Below are 24955 nucleotides of genomic sequence, written 5' to 3'. Positions count from 1 at the left end.
GTCTACAGAGTGAGTTCCAGGACAGCCAGGACTATACAGAGAAACCCTGTCTCGGAAAAAACAAAAACAAAAAACAAAAAACTTTTATATCAATTCCAATTTCCTTCTCCCTTCTTTGGAAATTAATATCTTTGACAATTTAAAATAGTCATTATTCTTTATTAAGGCATGGTTTCTCTCTGTAGCCCAGGCAGATTTGGATTAGCTCCATAGATAGGCTGGCCTCAAATCACAAGGACCTGATCTCTCTCTGCCTTTGTCTCCCAGGGTATTGAGATCAAAGGCACGAATTTATATATTCAGAATCTATGTATTCCCTTTTTCTTAATTTAATATCCTTCTCTATATTCAACTTTATTTAAATTTTCCTTCATTTTAGGTTATCTCTCATGAGTTGCCATTAGTTTTCATGTGGGAGCCCCATAGTCCAAGGAGACAGACTGGCTGCTCAGAGTAGCATGAAACTCTACCCCATGATAGCTCTCATGAGCTTCACTTTGTTTTTCTGTTGGATAAAAGCAAAACCCTAATTTGGGGCCTTTTCAAGAAGAATATACCTTTCTAGGGCAAAATGGATTTTTGGCAGTAGAAAAACATTATCTTTTAATTTACAATTATAACATAGTAATTACAAACATAACTTATAAATATTTATAAATTATTGCCCTCTTATATAAATTTAAGGATCATGTTTACCAAACTCCAGGAGATGTTTCTGTCTCCTCTGTCTGTTACTCTTATTCTTACTATTCTTATTCTTATTATTTTGTTTTGCTCAGAGGCTGTGTTGTGCCTGTGTGACTAAGCTGACATCTGTCCTCAGCTCAGACCTGCTCTTTAGCAGCAGCACTAAGGGGCACCCAAAAATGGCAGGCATCTTTTAAGCCTTCCACGGTCGCTCGTGGGCCCTGTTGCCTTGCATGTCATTTGGTTCGGGTTGCAGCTATGTTTTAGTTCAAATTTTAAACCCCTAAAATCACCCTCTGGAATCATAAACCAAACCAGCATGCATTTCAATCCTTGTCCAAATCCCACGTGACTCGGGGGGGGGGGGAAGACTTGATAACTTCAGTTGGCTAGCCCTCATAGCCATATTTTTTTGACTCATTTTCCCCATGATGGCTTCATCCTTTCTCTACCTTCTTCTCTCTCTCCCTCATGGGTCTCTTCTCGACTCAAGCCTAGGAACCACAAACCCCAGCTATCTCAATTCTGCCTAACTATAGGCTGCAGGCATCTTTATTCACCAATCAGGGATGACTTGGAGGTTGGCAAGTTCACATAGTATCCTCTGCATGAAGATTCTCCTGACCTTGGGGGCAACTACACCTTGGGAGTCACTAGTCGGCATTACAATACATAGCAAAGGTAGCCAATTGGAGTTAAGAATCACCCACATGGAACATGGCAAATTATTACTTAGGGTTATGGATGGGGAAGTAGATTCCACTAGCATAGAGCATAAAGTACCCAGCTCTAGTGCTGATTAAGGCTTATAAGTATAAAGGCCATGTGTTTTTTATTCAGAAACTGAATGGTCAAAGGTGGACTAGAAGCCCTGGATTGAGATTAACTATTGCTACAACCGTGCAACATTTATAAAGTAGCCACTAATATTTGGCATAATAAAGTACGGCAAGAACTTACATAGATCAAAACTTAGAAGCAAGTACTTCCTGGATACAGAGCAGTTTCTCCGTTCTGTCTCTTAAAAAAAAAATGTATAGGACTGGGAGGGGCTAGTGGACATGATCAGGATGCAATGTCTTTCCATGGTTCCTGCCTCTGCTCTTGCCTAAGTTCCTCTCCTGACTTCTACCCCCTGACTGTGATGGTGACATGTAAGCCAGATAAATCCTTTCCTCCTCACGTTGCTTCTTGTTGTAGTGTTTGTCACAGCAGTAGAAAGTTAACCAGGATAGAAATTATGCTAACTCTTGTGTTTTACATTCGGCCTTCTGTGTCCACAGGTTCCATGCCTGCACAGTCAGAGCGTTGAAAATGTTTGGCAAAAGCAGGAAGTAGCCAGATTTCACGACGACCCTATTCCTGCTTCACCGTCTAAAATTCCTGCTTCTAGTTTTTCTTTTTAATTAAACCAAAACGTGGGAATGTTAGTAATCTGTTAAACTCCACCTCCACAGTCACCTGGCAACAGCCGGTATGCTCCTCCCCAGAGTTACCTGGCAACAGGCAGGTAGCCCTGCCCACTATAAAAGGGGCTGCTTGCCCCCTCCTCACTCTCTTGGCTTCTCAACCCAGCACCTGCAGGTTGTCCTCTCCCCTCCCCACTTCCCTTCCCCCTCTCTCCATGTGGTCATGGCCGGCTTCTACCCTCTCTACTCTTCTCTCTCTCCTGCTCTCTCACCCTCTTAATAAACCTCCCCTCGTGGAAAAAAAAAAAAAAAAGAAAATGTTTGGCAAAAAAAGCTGTGGTGACTGTAATGAGCACATACAGACTTCTTCCTTCTCACTACCCTCTAAAATTTTTATTAAAAACACAAAATACTACATAATTGCAGACAATTTGCATTGCATTAGTTATGACAGAGATTATGTAAAGCACACACACAGTCTTAATTAGGGTTTTACTGCTGTGAACAGACACTGTGACCAAGGCAACTCTTATAAAGGACAACACTTAATTGGGACTGGCTTATAGGTTCAGAGGTTCAGTCCATTATGATTAAGGCTAGAGCATGGCAGCATCCAGGCAGCCAAGGTGCAGGAGGAGCTGAGAGTCCAACATCTTCCTCTGAAGGCAGTTAGAAGACTGACCCTACTACCCTTGGAGGAGCTTCAAAACTCACCTCCACAGTGACATACTTCCTCCAACAATGCCAAACCTACTCTAACAAAGCCACAGCTCCAAATAGTGCCATTTCCTGGGACAAGCATATTGGCCAACCACCACACAGACACAAACAAAGACAAAACGTTACCAGTTTCTCAGGCAGGATTTCAAGGCTCCTAGAATAGACCCCCATGGTGCAGAAAGGCCCATAGCCAGCTGCAAAATGAACAAGCAAATACCAGACCAAACCAAACTAAACAAAACCAGTGAGTCAAAGCAGAGGCAATTCTTTATGGAGCTTCTGCTGAGTAAAAACTAGCAATCGAAATCCCTTTGAGAAGGAGCTATGCTGGCCAAAGGAGCCAACACCTCTGGACCCAACAATTTCCCAGAGTGGAGAAAGGGTCAGGATCTGGTGAGGCAGCTGCTGGGTGGTAGAAAAGCCTCTCCCTATGGACCAAAAGACAGGGTGTGGCTACTCATAAAGAAGGAAGCAGGAGGTAGAGGCAGACTGAGAGAAGGCAAGATATCAAAACAAGAAAACTTCTGACCTGGGGAAAAATATATAAAGTCATGTTTTAATGTTAAAAAAGGAATTAGTCTGGATATGAAATTTTCATAGATACATATGAATAACTTAAAATTGATACATTTAAAGAAAACAAGCGCATAAACACGAGAGGCACAGTAACAAAACTTTTGAAATTCATAAAATTCTTTTAAATGGTTCAAAGCTAGGAACAAAAGAGAAAAAAAAATAAATGACTTAACTGAAACTGACTTATTACTAATTGTGATTATTTTCCCATTGATAACCCTGATTTCTTTCCTCAATAATCATATTAATTTTTCTATGCCTTCTGGAAAAAGAAGGCTTTAGCAAAACAAGATAAGGAGAGGTATGAAAAATAGGTACAAACGTTAAATAAAAATTAGAAAAAAAATTATTTTCATATTTTTATTGGTTATTTTATTTACACTTCAAATATGATCCCCCTTCCCACTTTCCCCTACACAACCCCCCTATGTGCTCCCCCACCCCCTGCCTCTATGAGGGTGCTCCCCCACCTGCCCACCCACTCCAGCCTCAGTACCCTAGCATTTCCCTAAACTGGGTAATCGAGCCTCCACTGGACAAGGGGCTCTTCTGCCCCATTGATGCCAGATAGAGCAATCCTCTGCTACATATCCAGCTGGAGCCATGGGCACCCCCCCCCCAAGTGTACTCTGTGGTTGATGGTTTAGTCCCTGGGAGTTTTGAGGGGTCTGGTTGGTTGATATTGTTCTTTCTTTGGGGTTGCAAACTATTTCAGCTCCTTCAGTGCTTGCCCTAACTCCTCCATTGGGCTCCCTCTTCTCAGTCCAATCTTTGGCTGTGTACATCCGCATCTGTATGGGTCAGGTTCTGGCAGAGCCCCTCAGGAGACAGCTATACCAGGCTCCTGTCAGCAAGTGTTTCTTGGAATCAGCAATAGTGTCTGGGTTTGGTGTCTGCCGATGGGATGGATCCCTAGGTGGGGCAGTCTCTGGATGGCCTTTCCTTCAGACTCTGCTCCGCTTTGTCCCTGCATTTCCTTTTGACAGGAGGAATTCTCATTATTTTTGAGGTGGGTGGGTATAGAAAAATTTATAAACAAAAATAAACAGGATACTAAAAATATAGAGATACAAGAAAAAATATTGTAAAAATGGACAGATGCCTTAGAATAAAAATTATTTATCATATCATCCTTTCAAATGGCATAGATAAGAATTTATATTACATCTTAGCTATGCAGTCCAAACTAACATATAAAGAAAAAAATGTCTTTCCTGCTCCAACAGAGAACAAAGAATCATCTTTAACCAAATGTTGGTTTTTCTATGGGATAAAAGGTTGTTGGAAGTTTCTTGTTGCTTTAGGGGTTTGGTTATAGAAATGATAAGCAAAAGGGTAGATTACTGAATCTACTCTTAGACCAAAGAACTTTAAAAAGCCATGTATCTTACAATGGCACAGATCTTTGTATATTGATACAAATTAGAGTTATACTTGGATACATCGGTATAGACCATTGTATATTGATACAATTTAAGTTTAAATTTGGTTACATGTGCATAGAACTTTGTATACTAATACAGATTTAAGATTATATTTTGCAACAACATGCTAAGGTGTTGTATTCATGCAATACTTAAAATTTAATGTTAATTTCTAGTCCTTTTAAAGCTGCTATTACAAACTGTTTAGGATAATTTAAAAAATAGAACTTAGCAGTCAGACAATGAAACTCATGGTCGTGTTAGATACTAGTTTAGTTAATTATAAAAATATGTTTCCTAGATTGAATAGATAATAAATAGAAAAAACAATTCTGATGTACATAACACAAATAAATGGTCTTCAAAAACCTCAGAGATGTACAGAATATGACATTTAAAGATATTTTATTAATTTCAGACATTTTTGATAATAAGATAGGTCTGAGCCTAGCAGAACCTTATCCCACTTGAAAGAATATGAAAAGCAATCAAAGAACCTCCATGTGGAGTTTGCTTCATATGTAGTAAGCTAGCCACTGGGCAAGAAAGTGCCCTTGCTTCAAATGCAGACAGAATTTTGTCTAAACTGGATATACTGGATACAAGGCAATCAATGGCCAAGCTGTGCCAATGCAGGTAGGCAAGTCCTTTATAATTCCTCCTTCATAGAAATGTCTGTCAGATAGTCTCAGCTGAAGATAGATACCAATACTTGACCTAGATATATCAACTACCTTTAACTGTTAGAGACAAACACACGTCCGCTGACATTTTCCCTCTCCCTCGTCTCTCTCCCCTAGCTCCTCCTCTTCCTCTCCTTACTCCTCCTCTTCCTCTCCTTACTCCTCCCACCTTAGCTCCTCCTACACCTGTATATTCAGGTAATATTTATTCCTTTTCAAGTCTCTGATGCAGTTGAAGACTAGATAGTTTCAGTATCTATATCAAGCTCAAATTGTTTAGGATTTAAGAAAATGTTTTTAGGCCTATGCTTGTCGTTATGATAAAAACTGATTTAGGTATAGAACTTTTCATGCATCAAGATATGATCAATAATAGAATACTTTCTCCAAGATTGCCAAATATATAAAGGTAAATCACATTATTTTAAGAGAAAGAGCCTTTTATTGGATTAAAATGGGGAGATGTAGGCATATTCTTAGGCCCTGTTTATAGAGTATCCTTGTATTGTTCAACTGCTGTGGGTACAACCTGGACATGGCATTGTAATGCTTATTCTAAGTATCTCCTGCTTTAGCACAGTATAAACATTGCTCCTCATTTATTCCCTGATTTGTCAATAAAAGCTGAAAACTCAATGATGGAACAGAGGAGAGAGTAGGGCTGAACTTCCTTCCAGCCAGAGGAGTTGGTGAGAGGAAGTGGAGGTTCACCAATGAGGAGTCCAGGAAAAATCATAAGAAAACAGAACAGACAAAACCAGAAAACACAAGTATCCTGGGAATTTTGGCTGGGAGATAGTCTGGCTGTCCCTCAGAAAATTGGACATAGTACAATCTGAGGACCCAGAAGATGCTCCAACATATAACAAGGACACAAGCTCCACTGTGTTCATAGCAGCCTTATATATAATAGCCAGAAGCTGGAAAGAACCCAGATGTCCTTCAACAGAGGAATGGATACAGAAAATGTGGTACGTTTACACAATGGAATATTACTCAGCTATTAAAAACAATGACTTTGTGAAATTCTTAGTTAAATGGATGGAACTAGAATATATCATCCTGAGTGAGGTAACCCAATCATAAAGTACATACATAGTATGCACTCACTGATAAGTGGATATTAGCCCAAAAGCTCAAAATAACAAAGATACAATGCACAGACCACATGAAGCTCAAGAAGAAGGAAGACCAAAGTGTGAGTGCTTCAGTCCTTCTTAGAAAGGGGGAAAATACTCACAGGATCAAATATGCAGACAAAGTGTGGAGCAGAGACTGAAAGAAAGGCCATCCAAAGAGTGCCCCACCAGAAGATCCATCCCATATACAGTCACCAAACACAGACACTATTGTGGATGCCAAGAAGTGCATGCTTACAGGAGCCTGATATAGCTGTCTCCTGAGAGGCTCTGAAAGAGCCTGACAAATACAGAGGCTGATGCTCACATCCAACCACTGGACTGAGCATGGGGTCCCCAATGGGGTCCCCAATGGAGGAGTTAGAGAAAGGACTGAAGGAGCTGAAGGGGTTTGCAACCCTATAGGAAGAACAATAATATCAACCAACCAGATTCCCCCAGAGCTGCCAGGGACTAAATCACCAACCAAAGAGTACACATGGAGGGATCCATGGCTCCAGATGCATATGTAGCACAGGATGGCCTTGTCAGGCATCAGTGGGAAGAGAGGCCTTTGGTTCTGTTAAGTCTGGATGCCCCATGTAGGGGAATTCGAGGGCAGGAAGGTGGGAGTAGGTGGGTGGGTGAGGGAACACCCTCATAGAAGCAGGGGAGGGAGGATGGGATGGGGGTTTCAGGGAGTGGAACTGAGAAAGGGGATAACATTTGAAATGTAAGTAAAGAAAATATCCAATCAAAAATTAAACCATTAAAAAAAAAAAAGAAAGGAAATGAAAACCAAAACAACAACAACAAAAAGGGTTTCCTTGACTCAACCCCAACTGGAAAGTTGAAACCTTCCCCTAACAATCTTTCTCATCTTATTATAGTTAATATTCAACAAAATTCAGTTTACTTGTCTACCATCTCTTTCTTATGATTGGTTCTTCATGCCTTTATATGGCCGTAGCTTGCCATTATCAGATTTCTGTGCAGGTTCCTTTTGCCCTGTTGCAGCAAAATGTGGAACAATAACAAAAAATAAACATATGCATCATTCTGTGTCAATGACCTAAGCAGCTTCTGGGTGCTGTAAAAAAGACACTTCATAGCCAAGAACACCACCATCCCTATGCATTTCTTTCTTAGTGACTGTCAACAATGTGAACTGCGGTTTCTTGACTTTAGTCTTCACCCTCTTATGTGTGTACAGTTTTTTTTTTTCTTAATTGGCCTCACATCTACAAATGATCAAAACTTTGGAATTTTAAAGTAAGTTTCTTTCTATTTAACATATAACTATATGACTCACTTGATGTTTTCATTTATATATTTATATAGGGTGACTATATCAGAGGAAAACTGTGGTATAATGAAAGATGTTTTGCAAACAGAGAAAGTTTTGAAGGTAAATTTTAAGACAACTAAACTTTTATCACTATAGATTACTTATATAGATCAAATAAAATGGATTAAACAAAAAATTGAAAAAAAATGTGAAGATAACCGTTAGGTATGAATTAATGGCCTAAAAATGAGAAAGCCAGGTTTACTAGTGGTGTATACCTGTCATTTCTCTAACACTCAGATGGGGAAACAGGAACACTGCAGACATGAGGTTACCCTGGGCCATAAGAGACCTTTTCTAGAAATGAATGAAAGTGGCACTGCTGCCCAATTGCAATAGAGCCGTGTCCAAAGATACATTAACAGATGACACAAACTGCCATTTTATCTTATGTAGGCAGCCTTCTTAACACTAATACTTCCATATTAAGAGGTATAGACATTGTTCATAATTTCTGCACCTTTTTTCTTTACAGTTGATTATGTTACTATCACTTTCAACAGAAACAGGACCCTCAGTGAGGTATGATATAGAAAACAAAGGTACGAAATTTTGTTAAGCATGATTTCAAGAACTGGTCTTGATATGCAATTTGGTACTTGAACACACAGAAATACTTAACCAGTCCCAGTGGTGTCTCCTTGTATACTTCACAGCAGATATCTACTTTTGTTCAAGCTAACTGTATGTAGTGTCTCTAGACAAATACTCCATACCAGAGAAGAGTTTTTTTTTCTCAGCATTTTCTAAAAATAAAATCCATCCAGAAGAAAGGAATAGATATTAAAGAATTTAATGATTTCTGAGCCGTGTGTAGAATTATACACATGTAACTGTAGCAATCAGTAGGTAGAGGCACACAAACCTGTGCTACATAGATCTAGGTCACATAGTAAGAACCAGTCTGTGTATGTGCATGGGCATGTGCATGCACATGTGCATGGTAGTGAGTGTACCCATGCATGCATGCATAAGAAAAAGGGGAGGGGGGCTATGGATTTATTTGTGGCTTGTCAGAAGAACACAATGATTCATTAGCTTGTTTTTCTACAGTAAGTAGTTGGAATTTATGTTTCAGAAACAATTTTCTCTCTCTCTCTATTTTGTAGTCCAGTTCTTGCTTTTTCAGTAAAGAACCATTTCATCAGTGGTTACCTTGCTTATATGCTACTTATAAAAATGTTGAATCCACTCCACATGTGATAACATTTCTTATTGACCAAGAAACTGAAAGTGGAATTTATCTCTTACATATACAAGTAAGTCTTATAGCTCAGAGGGGTTTTGTCTGCCAGCAAGCACTATCAACTAATCTTAGCAGACATCATTTCCAGTTTGTCATGATGTCTGGCATGGAAATTGATAAAAATCATTTGTGGAATAGTTTGCTCCTGCACATATCTTTTTAATTGTCATTCAAGAGTATAAAAAAGGAAAGTCACAATGCTACTTGTTTTCTGATTGTTCGTTTCTCACTCTTCAGGGAAATACAAGCTGAATATTTTCCGCATAAATCTAAAGTTCCTTGAAAGGGTTAGTTTAAATGGACAGAGAAGGGGAACCCACTGCCACAGATGTATATTTTTTGTTGCATAAGTCCTTAACCATGACTATTAATTACAATTAATCTCAGAACCATTAGAAAACTCAATTGTTGTCCAAATAGCTGTTCGGCACTAAGTCCTAAGTGGGATGTATATATCACCCCTCTAAACCCCAATACTATGTAATACTATGTAATACTATGTATCCTTGAGCTCACAAGATATGCTTGCCTCTGAACCTGAGTGCTGTAATTAGAGGCATTTGCCACCATACCTGCCTATGCTGAACTGAACGTATTTTAGATTAAACTGATGCTTTTCTGAAACAAACAAACAAACAAACAAACCTCTTTTTAGTAGATAAATAGGTTTCAGGAGAACAATAAGAGAGGAGAAAGTGACAGCACAGGCGTGTATATGTATCACTCTCAGACTCATAAGACTTCCCTGGAAAAATGATTTAGGGTAGATATTATTTACTGTCTTTTTCCTGAGAATAGGTCTGCTGTGAGAAGCAGGAGCCATAATGGGACAAGCTAATAGCTAGCAGGTGATCATCCTGAAATGGTCAGCTTCAGATTATTATAATCTGAAAAGTTGTTTATAATCCGCGGCAGGTACATCTATTAAGCAACGCTGTAAGGGATTCATTTTAGGAAAGATTCCTGCTATTAATATTATTTTCCTATTATTATTAAACATATATAACAATCACTAAGTTATAGCACACCCCTGCAGAGCAGATCCAAGAAGATATACTATCTAGTAGTGATGCTATATAGACAAATAGATGACTTCTTAAGACATAATGATGACCCTACAAGAGTTCCTAAAATTATGATTATTAAGCTGTTTTATAGTGTGACTGCTATTAGGTCCTTTTCTGATAGTCAAAACTGCAATGAGAACTCTACCAGTCTCCCAAGTGTCACCAGTTAACTGCTCTTAGATAGTAACCAGACTTTCTCCTACTCAGAGCACATTTCAAGAGATTGTAAAACAATTAACCAAAGGTCATAAAAAGGGAACTAATGGTTTATTATAGGTGCTAGGACAGAAGATAAAATATTGACTGGGTTTATCTATGCAAAACTTCACTAATAACTTAATTATGGTTTTAAAGCTTCAGTGCACCTGTGGCACTAGACAGGTGATGGATGTTTAGCCAGATTATTACTCCTAATGGATATGCATGTAAACATTCTCTGTTGTAAACTTCTAGTTCAAATTACGATTTGATTTTTTGTGTGAATTTGTGATGAACTTTATAACATGTGATCATGTATTCTGAAAGATGTATAAGAATTTGGGACTAAGAGATGAGACAGAGATAGAATTTTTTCCCTTTCCCCAGATAGAATAGAATTTTTCCCTTTGCCTCTTAGGATCTTTCTGCTTTCCCTCTTAGATAGCTTTCATAGAAAACTTTTTACAACTTAGTAATAAACTCTATAATCACCTTTTTCTTCCTGCAACTTCAGACTAACAGGGGAAAGAGCCCAGCAGTTCCTGCTGAGATAGAACAAAGGTTGCTTTGCTTAATCCGCCCCTGTTAGGCTACAGGTGTTACTCACCTAAGCCAGCAGATTTTACCCTCGGAGAGAGCAAGAAAGTTTTTAGGACTTTTTAGAAGTTATCATCAGCATTCCAGTACAGTTAGAAAGCTAGAAAGTCCCGAGACTCTCAGATTTTAAAGCCATCACCAGAGTCCTACTCTGTACTCCCACCACTACCCTCTCCAGGCTGGGAGGCTCCCAGCAGGTGGTGTCCTTTAGTACAATTTGCTGCTTTTAGTTTAGAACAGATTCCTTAGTTTCCTATGCTACATCTCAGCATCTATAAAACTGATAGCTGGGCTAATGGAGTTATCAGTGATTTCTAATTTAATTTTTGAAATCTTTGCTGTGATAATGGTATGCCCTTGTCTCAATTAAAACTGAAATAATGGAAAAATCTAGAAATTATAATGTGGACGAAGAATAAAAGGACAAATCTTAAGTCTTCCTTTGCTTTATCTAGAATACCAAACAGACCCTTGTCACTGTATCTATGATCAATGATGGGAAACCAAGTCCTCGACCAAAATTCCCTAGTTTTTTGTTTCCTCCCACATTCACTCATCCAGTTGGAATGGTGTTCCATCCCCGGACCCACTATCTGTATGTTTATGGCAATCAGGTAAGCAGATATATTCTCTCTCTCTCTCTCTCTCTCTCTCTCTCTCTCTCTCTCTCTCTCTTTTTCTGGAATAAGAGTAGTAGTCCAACTTTGGTAGACTGCATGATTATATACGTGAAGAACTGGTGCACTCTGATGATCTAGGGGGTAGAAGTAGAAGGGGGAGGTAATGAATGCTTATTGGCTGTTTATTGTATGTTAAGCTTAGTAGTCTGGAGTTGGTTGTAACCTTTCAATTTGTTCACTGGCTGATAAAAATGGGACATGGGGCACCAAGGTTCTGAATATTACTGGGAATAACTCATTTCTTTACAACATTGAAAGACAGATTTTGCTATTAACCCATTCAAAGTAAGGTTTTTATCTGGTGTTTCTGCAATTTGGTTTTGCCTTCTCTTTACCTGAATTTGTCAAAGTATCCTCTTCTGGCTCTGTTGTTATCCGAGCTCTTTTCGGTAATGTTCTCCATTCTTGGGTTTCCAGTCAGACAGTTCTATTATCAGTAACCTTAAAGCTTTGTGAAGCTTTGCCAAATACCTATGGTTATCACCCAAGTTAAAAGTAAGGTCACAAAATATGAAATCTGAAGGCATTCAGTACTAAGAGGTGATGTGGTATCTTCCAGGGAAAGCACTCAGTTTACTTTCACAGTGAGATTTCTTCTTGGGAAACGAAAATTTTAATGGCCGCTGTTTAGTCAAGAAAGGGAACAGAGTTTCTCTGTGAGATTCTAAGATCACAACGCAGGTTACAGCTTTACTTTAAGAATATGAGTTCCTCAATCATTAGCTTCAAAGTAAGATTTCTATTTGGATAGAAAGTGGTTAAAGATTTCAGAGGGTGGCAGTTGAACCCTAGAATTTCTGTTCACTTAATGACACTCTCAGAACACCTATTGTGTATGAGTAACAACTTCCTGGTGCAGTCACAGATGTAGAAAGACATTGAGTACCAGTCTTAACCTATTAAAAACAATCAGGGAAATGAAACATGATGGCTCATCCAGACTACAATTCCAGGAGTCTGAAGGCTGAGGTAGGTGAATTGCTGTGAGTACAAAGCTAGTTTTGGCTCTAGTATGAGATTCTGTCTCAACAAAAAGCAACTTGGGCGACTGACAAGGCCAACCAAAGCTGTTTAGGTTGATTTTAGCATTGTGTCTTATTGTTAATTCATTCAGTCTTTCTCACTTAACACAACACGGGTTGGTTTGGTTTTTTTTTGAAACATTTAACATATCAATTTATTCTCTCAGTATACCTCTGTGTATCAAACAACATAACAAATGACAAGCACACACACACACACCAAAAAACAAAAATAAAACAGATCCAATGTAGTGTAGAACCAGAGAAGTCTATAAGAATATTCCTGGATTCTAACCTTTACATAAAGCTATATTATCGGTATTAGGGCTTCTTGAAACTACCTTATTTTGGTTTTTATACTAACAGTTTACAACCTCTAATCTCTCCTCTGGCCATTGAATTTTTTTTTATACCCAATCATTCTGCTGTTTCTAGATTACTCTGCACGTTCTGAAGGCAAGCATCTTATATTCCTTGGCATGCTTTCTTCTCAATATAAATTGCATGCTATATTCTCTATATTAAACAAACTGTACTCAAATTCTAAGACTTCATCTAATGGTTTCCTGTCAAATTTTGCCAACGTGACTGCCTCATTATCTTCTGTTCTGGAATTCTTGGTATTATGGATTGAAAAGTGATTTTGGAAGAGGTTACTATATTAAGATTTGATAGCTCAAAAGCATATAAGTCAGGAATATTACCACAAGACCCTATGGTTCAAGTTTTTCATGAGTGTATTTTGTTTCTCTTTGAGACAGAGTCTCACACTCTGGTCCAGCCTGTCCTGGACCTCACTATGTAGCTCAATCTAGTCTTGAACCTGCCTGCCGCTGTTGCACGTAGTTTTATGCTACTGCCTTTGCTCCAGGAACAGCTGTGCTACCAGCCCCCATCTGGCTTCCCTTTTATCCTCAGACAAAAGACATGCACACAGTTTGTCCCTTTATAACTTGCCTTCTTGGCACAATTGCTGGGTGCTGATATCTTCCACTCGGAAAAGCATGCTCTCACCAATTATCTCCATCTCTCCACCTGCCCTAAACATCAGTGACTAGTCCCACCTAGCCCCTGTCAAACATCCCTGCCCAACTGCCTAGTAGTGACCACAGGCCTCAACTCCCCCCGAGATCTCACATGGTACCTGTGTTCTTTTCCCTCCAAAGCATGATAGAAACTTCTCTCTCCTTCTTTGGGTGTGCCTATCCTCCTGAGACCTAGAAGTCCTGCCTGTACCTTCTGCCCAGCAATTAGCCCCTGGCCTTCTTTACTGACAAATCAGGAACCAACTGGGGAACAGGACCTTAGCATCAGAACCTTGCCCTTCATGCCTCAGCCTCCCAAGTGCTAGTATTATAGAACTATACCACTAGTCCCAGCTTGGAGAGACAAAATGCAATACAGACCCCACAATGTTTAAGGACTACAATGGAGGGGAGAATTAAAAATAACAATAATGAATGATTTCATACAAAGTACTTTCAAAAGGAAAACCTAATAGCAAGAGAAATGAAACAAAAAGGCACATTTAAATGAAAATAGAAACAAACATGTGAGGAGATGCTATAATCCCTAAGTTCCAAGAAAATACAAATCAGAAATGCAGTATGTGGGGCTGGGAAAGTAGCTCAGCTGGTCAAATCACTTGCTGTGAAAACATGAGGACATGAGTTCAAATCCCCTAAACCAGTATAAAAGGCTGAGCGTGACTCTGCAAATCTATAAACCCCAATATTAGGAAGCAGAGATAGGCAGATCATGCAAGCTCACTGGCCAGCCAGTATGGCCAAAAAAATAAACTTCTTGTTCAATAAAAGACTATTTCAATAAGGCAGAAAGCACAATGGGAATTCACCTGATGTAGACTTCCTACACATTCACCCATACATGTGCATGCAAAACACATGCGCGCGCTCCCACACAAACACACACACACACAAACACGCGCTGAGAGAGAAGCAGAATGTAATAAGATATCACACGCAACCACTTATTTGAACTAATTACCTTTGACAAATACAAACCCTCGAAAGGTAAATCAAATGGGTGAGTGGGAAAGTAGTTGATGTGTACCTGGGTTCATGATAGACATAGAGATATGAGGAAAATAGTACTGCATATATTTTCTTTAGTATGGAGATCAGGCTAATAGCTAATTTGAGGATTAGAGGCAGTTCTTAATAAGGTGTTATCTTTTTATTCCTTTAGATATGGCTTTCAATGGATGGTGGCAATTCTTTTGAAGTACTGTGTGACTTATTCTCACACTATGTAAAAAAGTCTATTCACAGCTTTTACACTGCAGATATTATTTTTATTGGAGAAGATGGAACTATTTACATGACAAAGGCAGGTGAGAAGTTTTTTTGTTTGGTATTGTTTGTTCATTTTACATCTGGGTCAGAAAGGAAAGCTGTCTGAAAAATATGTTGTATTAATCAACTGACAATAAGGTCTCAAACAGTGGGTAATGGATTGGTTGGATCTACAGAGACAAATCATATGAACAGCCATATAAAAGAGGAATTCTGCACTAGCATGCTATGTACCCAGAACTGTTTCCCTCTCCCAAACTAAATAATAGTAGATGCCAGAGTGGACATACAATTGTGTCCCACATGTTACAAACAGCATATCATTCAATACTTAGAACCACAATGACAAAAAGTGATTTTTCTTTGATTTTGCTGTTAAAGTAAATACAGTTTAGGTCACGGAAATGTAAGAGGTGATGTCATATTAAAGATGGTTTGGTCTCCATATTCTTACAGGTTTTTTGATCACAAACCTATTGGTTTGTTGGACAATGAAAGAAAAGTTAGTAGTGATTGACCCAAACCTACTATTACCTCCTCCTTTCCAATAAATTTGAAGACTGTTAGCCAGACTCAGTACCTGAGTCATGAAGAGCATGGTCCTGGTATTTCTGCATCCCTATAATCTGCATTTTATTGTGTCATTCTATCATTGAGTTTTTAAAACCTTCTTGTAGTGAATGAGTGTTTCCATTTTGTTAATAATTATTAATTAAAATATGATTACATAATTTCCCTTTCCCTTTCTTCCCTCCAACTCCTCCCATATGTGTCCTCTCTCTTTCTTTCAAACTCACAGTCTGCCTTCATATGTTACTTAGCCCTTTTCTCTTATAGCTTTTGATATTCTTTCTTTATTCTCTGCATGTAGTGTTTTAATTATTATGTGGTGGAAGGATTTTCTTTTCTGGTCCAATCTATTTAGTGTTCTGTAAAATTCTTGTATGTTTATGGTGATCTCTTTCTTTACATTAGGGAAGTTTTCTTCTATGGGTTTGTTGAAGATTTTCTGGCCATGATCTGCTAGTGGTACAGGTGGAGATGGAGGCCAACAGGGCAATCTGTACTGCCTTCTTAAGTAGCCTCTCTTTCCAGTGCTGTTCTTGAATTGGGAAATCCTATCTCTGACTTATTCTGTGAAATCCTTCTCTTATTCTTCACTTTATCAACCTCCAATTAGAAATCTTTGTTAGTGATTAAAGATGTATGTACAGGGTGTGTCTGTATTCCAACCAGAGGGATTAAAGTTGTGTGGAGTGTCTGCATTCCAGCCAGATCACAAATTCCCAGAAGGACTTTGGCCATGATCCCTTGCCAGAGCAATCATGTAGCTGGATTAAAATTCTGTTACACAAGGGCAGGAACACTAGGCTATAAAGTCTGTGACATTTTTGGACTTACACAAACCAACAAATTGAAAGTGAGTTTCTTTCCGTCTTCTGAGATCTTCGATTTCTTTCTTCAGGGACTTGAAGTTGTTGTCATACAGGTCTTTCACTTGCTTGGTTAGATTCACACTAAGGTATTTTATATTATTTGCGATTATTGTGAAGGGTGTCATTTCCCTAATTTCTTTTTCAATCTGTTTATCTTTGATGTAGAGGAAGGCTACCGATTTGTTTGAGTTGATTTTATAACCAGCCACTTTGCTGAAGTTGTTTATCAGGTTTAGGAGTTCTCTGGTGGAAGTTTTGGAGTCACTTAAGTATACTATCATATCCTCTGCAAATAGTGATATTTTGACTTCTTCCCTTCCTATTTGTATCCCTTTGACTTCTTTTTGTTGTCTAATTGCTCTGGCTAGGACTTCCAGTACTATTTTGAATAGGTAGGGGGAGAGTGGGCAACCTTGTCTAGTCCCTGATCTTAGTGGGATTGCTTCAAGTTTCTCTCCATTTAGTTTGATGTTGGCTACTAGTTTGCTGTAAATTCCTTTTACTATGTTTAGGTAGGGGCCTTGAATTCCTGATCTTTCCAAGACTTTTATCATGGATTGGCAGGATTAATATAATAAAAATGACCATCTTGCCAAAAGCAATCTACAGATTCAATGAAATCCCCATTAAATAACATAACAATAAATAATAATAAATAACAATAAAAGAACTTCTGGAGGAATCACCATCCCTGACCTCAAGCTGTACTACAGAGCAATAGTGATAAAAAACAACATGGTATTGGTACAGAGACAGGCAGGAAGATCAATGGAATAGAATTGAAGACCCAGAAATGAACCCACACTCCTATGGTCACTTGATCTTTGACAAAGGAGCTAAAACTGTCCAGTGGAAAAAGGACAGCATTTTCAACAAATGGTGCTGGTTCAACTGGAGGACAACATGTAGAAGAATGAAAATTGATCCATTCTTATCTCCTTGTACAAAGCTCAAGTCTACATGGATAAAGGACCTCCACATAAAACCAGATACACTAAAACTAATAGAAGAGAAGGTGGGGAAGAGCCTCGAATACTTGGGCACAGGGGAAAAGTTCCTGAACAGAACATCAATGGCATATGCTCTAAGATCAAGAATTGACAAATGGGACTTCATAAAATTGCAAAGTTTCTGTAAGGCAAAGGACACTGTCAATAGGACAAAACGACAACCAACAAATTGGGAAAAGATCTTTACCAATCCTACATCTGATAGATGTATATACAAATATATACAAATATATACAAATACAATATATACAAAGAACTCAAGAAATTAGACTCCAGACAACCAAATAACCCTATTAGAAAATGGGGTATAGAGCTTAACAAAGACTTTTCAACTGACGAAACTCGAATGGCCGAGAAGCACCTAAAGGAATGTTCAGTATCCTTAGTCATCAGGGAAATACAAATCAAAACAACCCTGAGATTCCATCTCACACCAGTCAGAATGGCTAAGATTAAAAACTCAGGTGATAGTAGATGCTGGCGAGGGTGTGGAGAAAGAGGAACACTCCTCCATTGTTGGTGGGACTGCAAGATGGTGCAACCACTTTGGAAATCAGTCTAGCAGTTCCTCAGAAAATTGGACATAGCATTACCTGAGGACCCAGCTATACCACTCCTAGGCATATATCCAAATGATGCTCCAACATATAACAAGGACACATGCTCAACAATGTTAATAGCAGCCTTATTTATAATAGCCAGGAGCTGGAAAGAACCCAGATGTCCTTCAACTGAGGAATGGATTCAAAAAATGTGGTATATTTACACAATGGAGTATTACTCAGCTATTAAAAACAATGAATTCGAGAGTTTCCTAGGTAAATGGATGGAACTAGAAATTATCATCCTGAGTGAAGTAAGCCAATCACAAAAGAACACACATGGTATTCACTCACGGATTATTGGATATTAGCCCAGAACCTTGAAATGCCCAAGATTCAACTCACAGGCCACATGAAGCTCATGAAGAAGGAAGACCAAGTGGGGGTGATTTGGTCCTTCTTAGAAGGAGCAACAAAATACTCAAGAGAGCAAATATGGAGACAAAGTGAGGGACAGAAACTGAAGGAGGGACCATCTGAAGACCATTCCACCTGGGTATCCATCCCATGTGCAGTCACCAAAGGTAGATGCTGATGTGGAAGTCAGGAAGTGCATGCTGATAAGAGCCTGATATAGATGTCTCCTCAGAGGTCTGCAAGAGTCTGACATATTCAGAGGCAGATGCTCACAACTAGCCATTGAACTGATCATGGGGTTCCCAATAGAGGAGTTAGAGTGAAGACCATTGGAGCTGAAAGGGTTTGTGGCCCCATGAGGAGAGCAACAATATCAACCAACCACAGCTCCCAGGGTCTAAACCAACAGCCTGGGAGCACTTAGGGAGGGATCCATGGCTTCAGCTGTATAGGTAAGAGCAGAGGGCCCTGCTGGGCATAAGTTGAAGAAGAGATCCTTGACCTCATGAAGGCTGGACACCCCAGGGGGTAGGAATTTTAGGGTGGGGAGGTGGGAGTAGGGGGGTAGGTAGAGGTTACATCCGCAGAGAAGGAGGAGAGGTGAGGGGATAGGGGGTTCCTGGGTGGGTGGGGGATGGGGTAAGGGGACAACATATGAAATGTAAATAAAACATCCAATAAAAAAGAAAAAGAAAAAAAAGAAAGTGAGTTTCTCATGCCTAGTATTGAGGATTTTGTTAAAGAGTCTATGGATCTTGGAGGTTTATCAGCCAAGGTGAGAATTTTTCATTTTTAAAAACACACACACACATAAAACACACAAAACACACACTTTTGTAAAAGATAATAATATGATGCCTTATGACATTTTCAGACATCCGTACTTTTTTTGTACTTCTCTCCTTTTGTATTGGCTTTTATCTCTCATCTTACATGATGTGCTTCTGGTTTTTTTTGCCCCTTCAAATCACTTCTACCTTGGTATTCCTCAGTCTATTTCTCTTCTCTATGTTCTCTTTTTACTTTCCTGGTTCCTGCAGTTAATTATTTCAGATAGTCTACTGATATCTGAAGTTTGGAGTTAGGAATCACAGATGAGAAATAACATGCAGCTGTCTTTATGAGTCTGAGTTACCTCTCACACAATATGATCTTTTTGACTTCCAACCAAGTTACCTGAAATTTTTACTTTATTTTCTTTACACCTAAGTGATATTCCATAGTGTATATTACCACATTTTTATTATCAGTTTGTCAGTTGAATGACATTTGGGTTGTTTCCACGTCTTAGCTATTGTGGATAGAGTAGCAATGACTATGGACAAACAAGTATCTATAGAATAGAATATAAAGTCTGCCATTTGTCATTCTGACTGCTGTAAGATGAAATCTCAAAGCAGTTTTAATTTGCATTTCATTGATGACTAAGGCAGTTGGACATTTTAAAATGACTTCTCAGCCATTTGTATTTTATCTTTTAGAATCGCAAACTACTTTTGGTTTGCATTTCTGATGGCTAATGATGTTAAACCTTTCTCTTTCGTTTCAGTTTCATCTTTTGACAACTCTGTTTAGTTATGTACACCCTTTTAAATTGGTGTACTGTCTGGTTTTGTGTCAACACAAGCTGGAGTTATTAAAGAAAAAGGAGCCTCCCTTGAGGAAATGGCTCCATGAGATCCAGCTGTAAGGCATTTTCTCAATTAGTGATCAAGGGTGGGAGGACTCATTGTGGGTGGTGCCATCCCTGGGCTGGTGGTCATGGGTTCTATAAGAAAGCAAGCTCAGCAAGCCAGGGGAAGCAAGCCAGTAAGTAACATCCCTCCATGGCCTCTGCATCAGCTCCTGAATCCTGACCTGCTTGAGTTCCAGTCCTGACTTTCTTTTGTGATGAACAGCAATGTGGAAGTGTAAGCTGAATAAACTCTTTCCTCTCCAACTTGTATCTTGGCCATGATATTTTGTGCTTGACTAGAAACCCTGACTAAGCCAATTGGGTTGTTTTGTTGTTTTTGTTTGTGCTTGTATATTTGTATATGAAGTTGAAGATTGATTTTTTTTCAGTCTATGAAGAATTTATATTGGAATTTTAATAGGGATTCCATTGAATGTGTAGATTGCTTTTGGTAGGATAGCAATTTTCACCATATTAATTCAAGAGCATGGAACATCTTTCCATCTGCTGTCTTTTTCAATTCCCTTCTACAATGTTAAATTTTTATTCTTCAAGTCTTTCACTTGCCTTGATAGAGTTATTCCAAGATATTTTCTAATATGATGTTATTGTGAAAGGTATTGTTTCTCTGTTTTCTTTCTCAGTGTACTTCTCATTTGTATATAGGAAGGCTAGTGAATTTTGTGTTGCTTTTATATCCTACTACTTTTCTAAAAGTGTTTATGAACTGAAGAAACTTCTCATTATAACATTTATGTCATACACAGAGAGAGAGAGAGAGAGAGAGAGAGAGAGAGAGAGAGAGAGTTCATATCATCTTCAAATTAGAATACTTTAACTTCTCTCTTTCCTGATATTTTTATGTCCTAGAAATATTGTAGCTTTTATCATTATTTATTTTACAGTCCAACAACAGTTCTTCTCCCTCCTCTCCCATAGTCCCTTCCCCACAACTTCCTCTCTTCCCCCTTCTACTCATCTACTCCTCTTCTGTTTCTTCTCAGAAAAGGGCAGGCTCCTAATGGATATCACCAGCCATGGCATAGCAAGTTACAGTAAAACTAGGTACATTCTCTCCTATTGAAACAAGGTGAGGTGAACCAAAAGGAGTACAGAGTCTTAAAGGAAGGGAACAGAGCCAGAGACCATTCCTGCACCCGCTGTTAGGAGTCCCAGGAGAAGAAAAAGTAACATATGTGCAGAGAGCCTATGTCAGGCCCATGGAGACTCCCTGGTTGGCAGTTCAGTATCTCTGAGCCCTTATGGGCCTTGGGTATTTGTCTCTCTGAGTTTTCCTAGGATGTCTTTGACCCCTCTGGTTCTTCCAATTCTTGCTCCCCTTCGCTTACAGGATTCCCCAAGCTCCACCTAGTGTGGGGCTCTGGGCATCTGCATCTGTTTTGATCAGTTGCTGGGTGAAACCTCTCTTACGACAATTATGCTAGATGCTAATAGGTATAGCAGAATAGAATTAGGAATCATTTCATTTAGTTTTTTCCATTCATGTTTGATTCTACCGTGGGACTCTGGGCAATCTAGTGTCTGTTTCCTGGTCCTCCAAGCAATGTGAGGCATAGACTCCCTCTCATGGCATGGGTCTCATGCTTCACCAGTCATTGGTTCGCCACTCCTGCAATCTCTATGCCACCTTTACACCAGCACATCTTGTAGGCAGAACATATTGAAGGTACAAGTTTTTGTGCCTGTGTTGGTTTCCCAATGACTCCAATGGAAGTCTTGCCTGATTCCAGAAGATGACCAGTTCAGACTCTACATCCCCCTTTGCTAAGAGTCACTCTCATCAGTTCCTGGAAATCTCTATAGTCCTGGGTTTCTGGCTCATCTGAAAGATGTCTGTCCCCTTCCAGTTGTCTCTCCTAGTACCATCTCCCTTTATTCTTCTCCTACCTGATGCCTCCTGTTCCCCTCCCTACCCCTTCCCTTATCCAGTCTCTTCTCCCATCTACCTGCAATGTCTATTCTGTTTCTCCTTCTCAAGAGATTCACATTCCCTGTCCAACTTAAGCCCTCCCTATTACATAGCTTCACTGGTTCTGTGGATTGTAACATTGTTATCCTTTATTTTAGAGCTGATATCCACTTGTAAGTGAGTACATACCGTGTTTGTCTTTCTGGGTTTGTACCTCACTCGGCATGATATTTGCTAGTACACTCATTTGCCTGCAAATTTCATGATGTCATTGTTTTTAATAGCTGAGTAATACTCCATTATGTAAATGTAACACATTTTCTTTTTCCATTCTTCAGTTTGGGGACATCTAGATTGTTTCCAGTTTCTGTCTATTACAAATAAAGCTGCTATGAACATAGTTGAGCAAGTCCTCTAGTGGTATGTTGGAGCATCTTTTGAGTATATGCCCAGGAGTGATATAACTGGGTCTTGAGGTAAATGAATTCCTAGTTTTCTGATAACATGCCATATTGCTTTTCAAAGTAGTTGTACAAGTTTGCACTTATACCAGCAATGGGGGAGTCTTCCCCTTGCTTCATACCCTTCCAAGCATGAGCTGTCTCTTGAGTTTTGAACTTAGTAACCCAATTTCTGATAGAATTTCAGAGCTGTTTTGATTTGTATTTCCCTGATAACTAAGAATATGAACATGTCTTTAAGTGCCTCTCAGACATTAGAGATTACTCTGTTGAGAATTCTGTTTAGCTCTGTACCCCATTTTTTAAATGGGTTGTTTGGTTTGTTGTTGTCTAGTTTCTTGAGTTCTTTCTGTATTTTGGATATCAGCCCTCTGTCAGATATAGGTTTGGTGAACATCTTTGCTCCTTTTGTAGGCTGCCATTTTGTCCTTTTTATGGTTTCTGTTCTAAATACCCCTAGTCCTAGGCCTGGAAGCTTCTAGCCTTTGTACATCCTCTAATATTTCAAGGTTACTTCTTCAGTCTGGCTTCTCTCAGCTTCTGAATGAATTGTTCTGCTTAGCCTCATATCAACTTTGGAAATATGTTCAAATTGGATCCTTCTCATACTTGGACTTGTTCTATTTCACATGTGTCTTGCTGTTTTTTTCTGTGTGGCCTCTCTCTGTAAAACTATTCATGAAGAACTTTTATACATATACCACACATATACCACAACCCCACTACATCACCTCTCTCTCTCTCTCTCTCTCTCTCTCTCTCTCTCTCTCTCTCTCTCTCCTCTTCCTCCTCCCTCCTTCTCCCTCCTTCTCCCCTCCCCTCTCTCTGCTCTTTTTTTTAAAAAAAAATTTATTGGATATATTATTTACATTTGAGATGTTATCCCCTTACCCCATTTCCTACACACCCAGGAACCCCCATCTCATCCCCCCTCCTCCTGCTTCTATGAGGATGTGCTCCCACCCATCCACCCCCAATCCCACCTCCTCACCCTCAAATTCTCCCACACTCGTCATCCAGCCTTCATGGGACCAAGGATCTCCTCTCCCACCTATGCCTGACAGGGCCATCCTCCCCTACATATACAGCTGGAGCCATGGGTCCCTCCCTATGTGCTTCCAGGCTGGTGGTTTAGACCCTGGGAGCTCTGGTTGGTTGGTATTGTTGCTCTCCTCATGGGGCTGCAAACCCTTTCAGCTCCTTCAGGTCCTTCTCTCTAACTCTTCCATTGGGAACCCCTTGATCAGCTCAATGGTTAGCTGTGAGCATCCACCTCTGAATATGTCAGACTCTGGCAGACCTCCAAGGAGACAGCTATAGCAGGCTCCTGTCAGTATGCACTTCCTGACATCCACATCAGCATCTACCTTTGGTGACTGCACATGGAATGGCTACCCAGGTGGAATGGTCTCCAGACAGCCTCTCCTTCAGTTTCTGTCCCACACTTTGTCTCCATATTTGCTCCCTTGCGTATTTTGTTACACCTTCTAGGAAGGACTGAAGCACCCACACTTGGTCTTCCTTCTTCATGAGACTCATGTGGTCTGTGAGTTGAATCTTGGGCATTTTAAGGTTCTGGGCTAATATCCAATTATCAATGAGTACATACCATATGTGTTCTTTTGTGATTGGCTTACTTCACTCAGGATGATAATTTCTAGTTCCATCCATTTACCTAGGAACCTCTCAAATTCATTGTTTTTAATAGCTGAGTAATGCTCCATTGTGTAAATATACCACATTTTTTTAATCCATCCCTCAGTTAAAGGACATCTGGGTTCTTTCCAGCTCCTGGCTACTATAAATAAGGCTGCTATGAACATAGTTGAGCATATGTCCTTGTTATATGTTGGAGCATCATTTGGATATATGCCTAGGAGTGGTATAGCTGGGTCCTCAGGTAATGCTATGTCCAATTCTCTGAGGAACCGCCAGAATGATTTCCAGAGTAGTTGTATCATCTTGCAACTGCACCAACAATGGAAGAATGTTCCTCTTTTTCCACATCCTCACCAGCATCTACTATCACCTGAGTTTTTGTTCTTACTCATTCTGACTGGTGTGAGGTGGAATCTCATGGTTTTTTTTTTTTTGATTTGCATTTCCCTGATGTCTAAGAATGCTGAACATTTCTTTAGGTGCTTATCAGCCATTTGAGTTTCCTCAGTTGAGAATTCTTTGTTTAGCACTGTACCCCATTTTAATAGGGTTATTTGGTTGTCTGGAGTCTAATTTCTTGAGTTCTTTGTATATATTGGATATTAGCCCTCGATTGGATGTAGGATTGGTAAAAAAATCTCCAAATCTGTTGGTTGCCATTTTGTCCTATTGACAGTGTCCTTTGCCTTATAGAAACTTAGCAATTTTATGAGGTCACATTTGTTAATTCTTGAT

General features: G+C 39.4%; 1 protein-coding gene across 1 annotated transcript in view; it reads left to right on the top strand.

Annotated features, from left to right (window-relative positions):
• Positions 1-24955, top strand: part of Catsperb (cation channel sperm associated auxiliary subunit beta) — a 131108-nt gene that overhangs the window by 55114 nt on the left and 51039 nt on the right. The window contains exons 10-14 of the mRNA XM_028777243.1: positions 7959-8025; positions 8441-8487; positions 9075-9224; positions 11529-11687; positions 14984-15128. Coding sequence (XP_028633076.1) covers positions 7959-8025; positions 8441-8487; positions 9075-9224; positions 11529-11687; positions 14984-15128 — 568 coding nt within the window. The remainder of the gene's footprint in view (positions 1-7958; positions 8026-8440; positions 8488-9074; positions 9225-11528; positions 11688-14983; positions 15129-24955) is intronic.

This window comes from Grammomys surdaster, unplaced genomic scaffold, assembly GCF_004785775.1.
Source record: "Grammomys surdaster isolate TR1022 unplaced genomic scaffold, NIH_TR_1.0 279, whole genome shotgun sequence".
NCBI lineage: Eukaryota > Metazoa > Chordata > Mammalia > Rodentia > Muridae > Grammomys > Grammomys surdaster.
The sequence above is the reverse complement of the archived record's forward strand: the minus strand, read 5'-3'. Positions and strand labels throughout refer to the sequence as shown.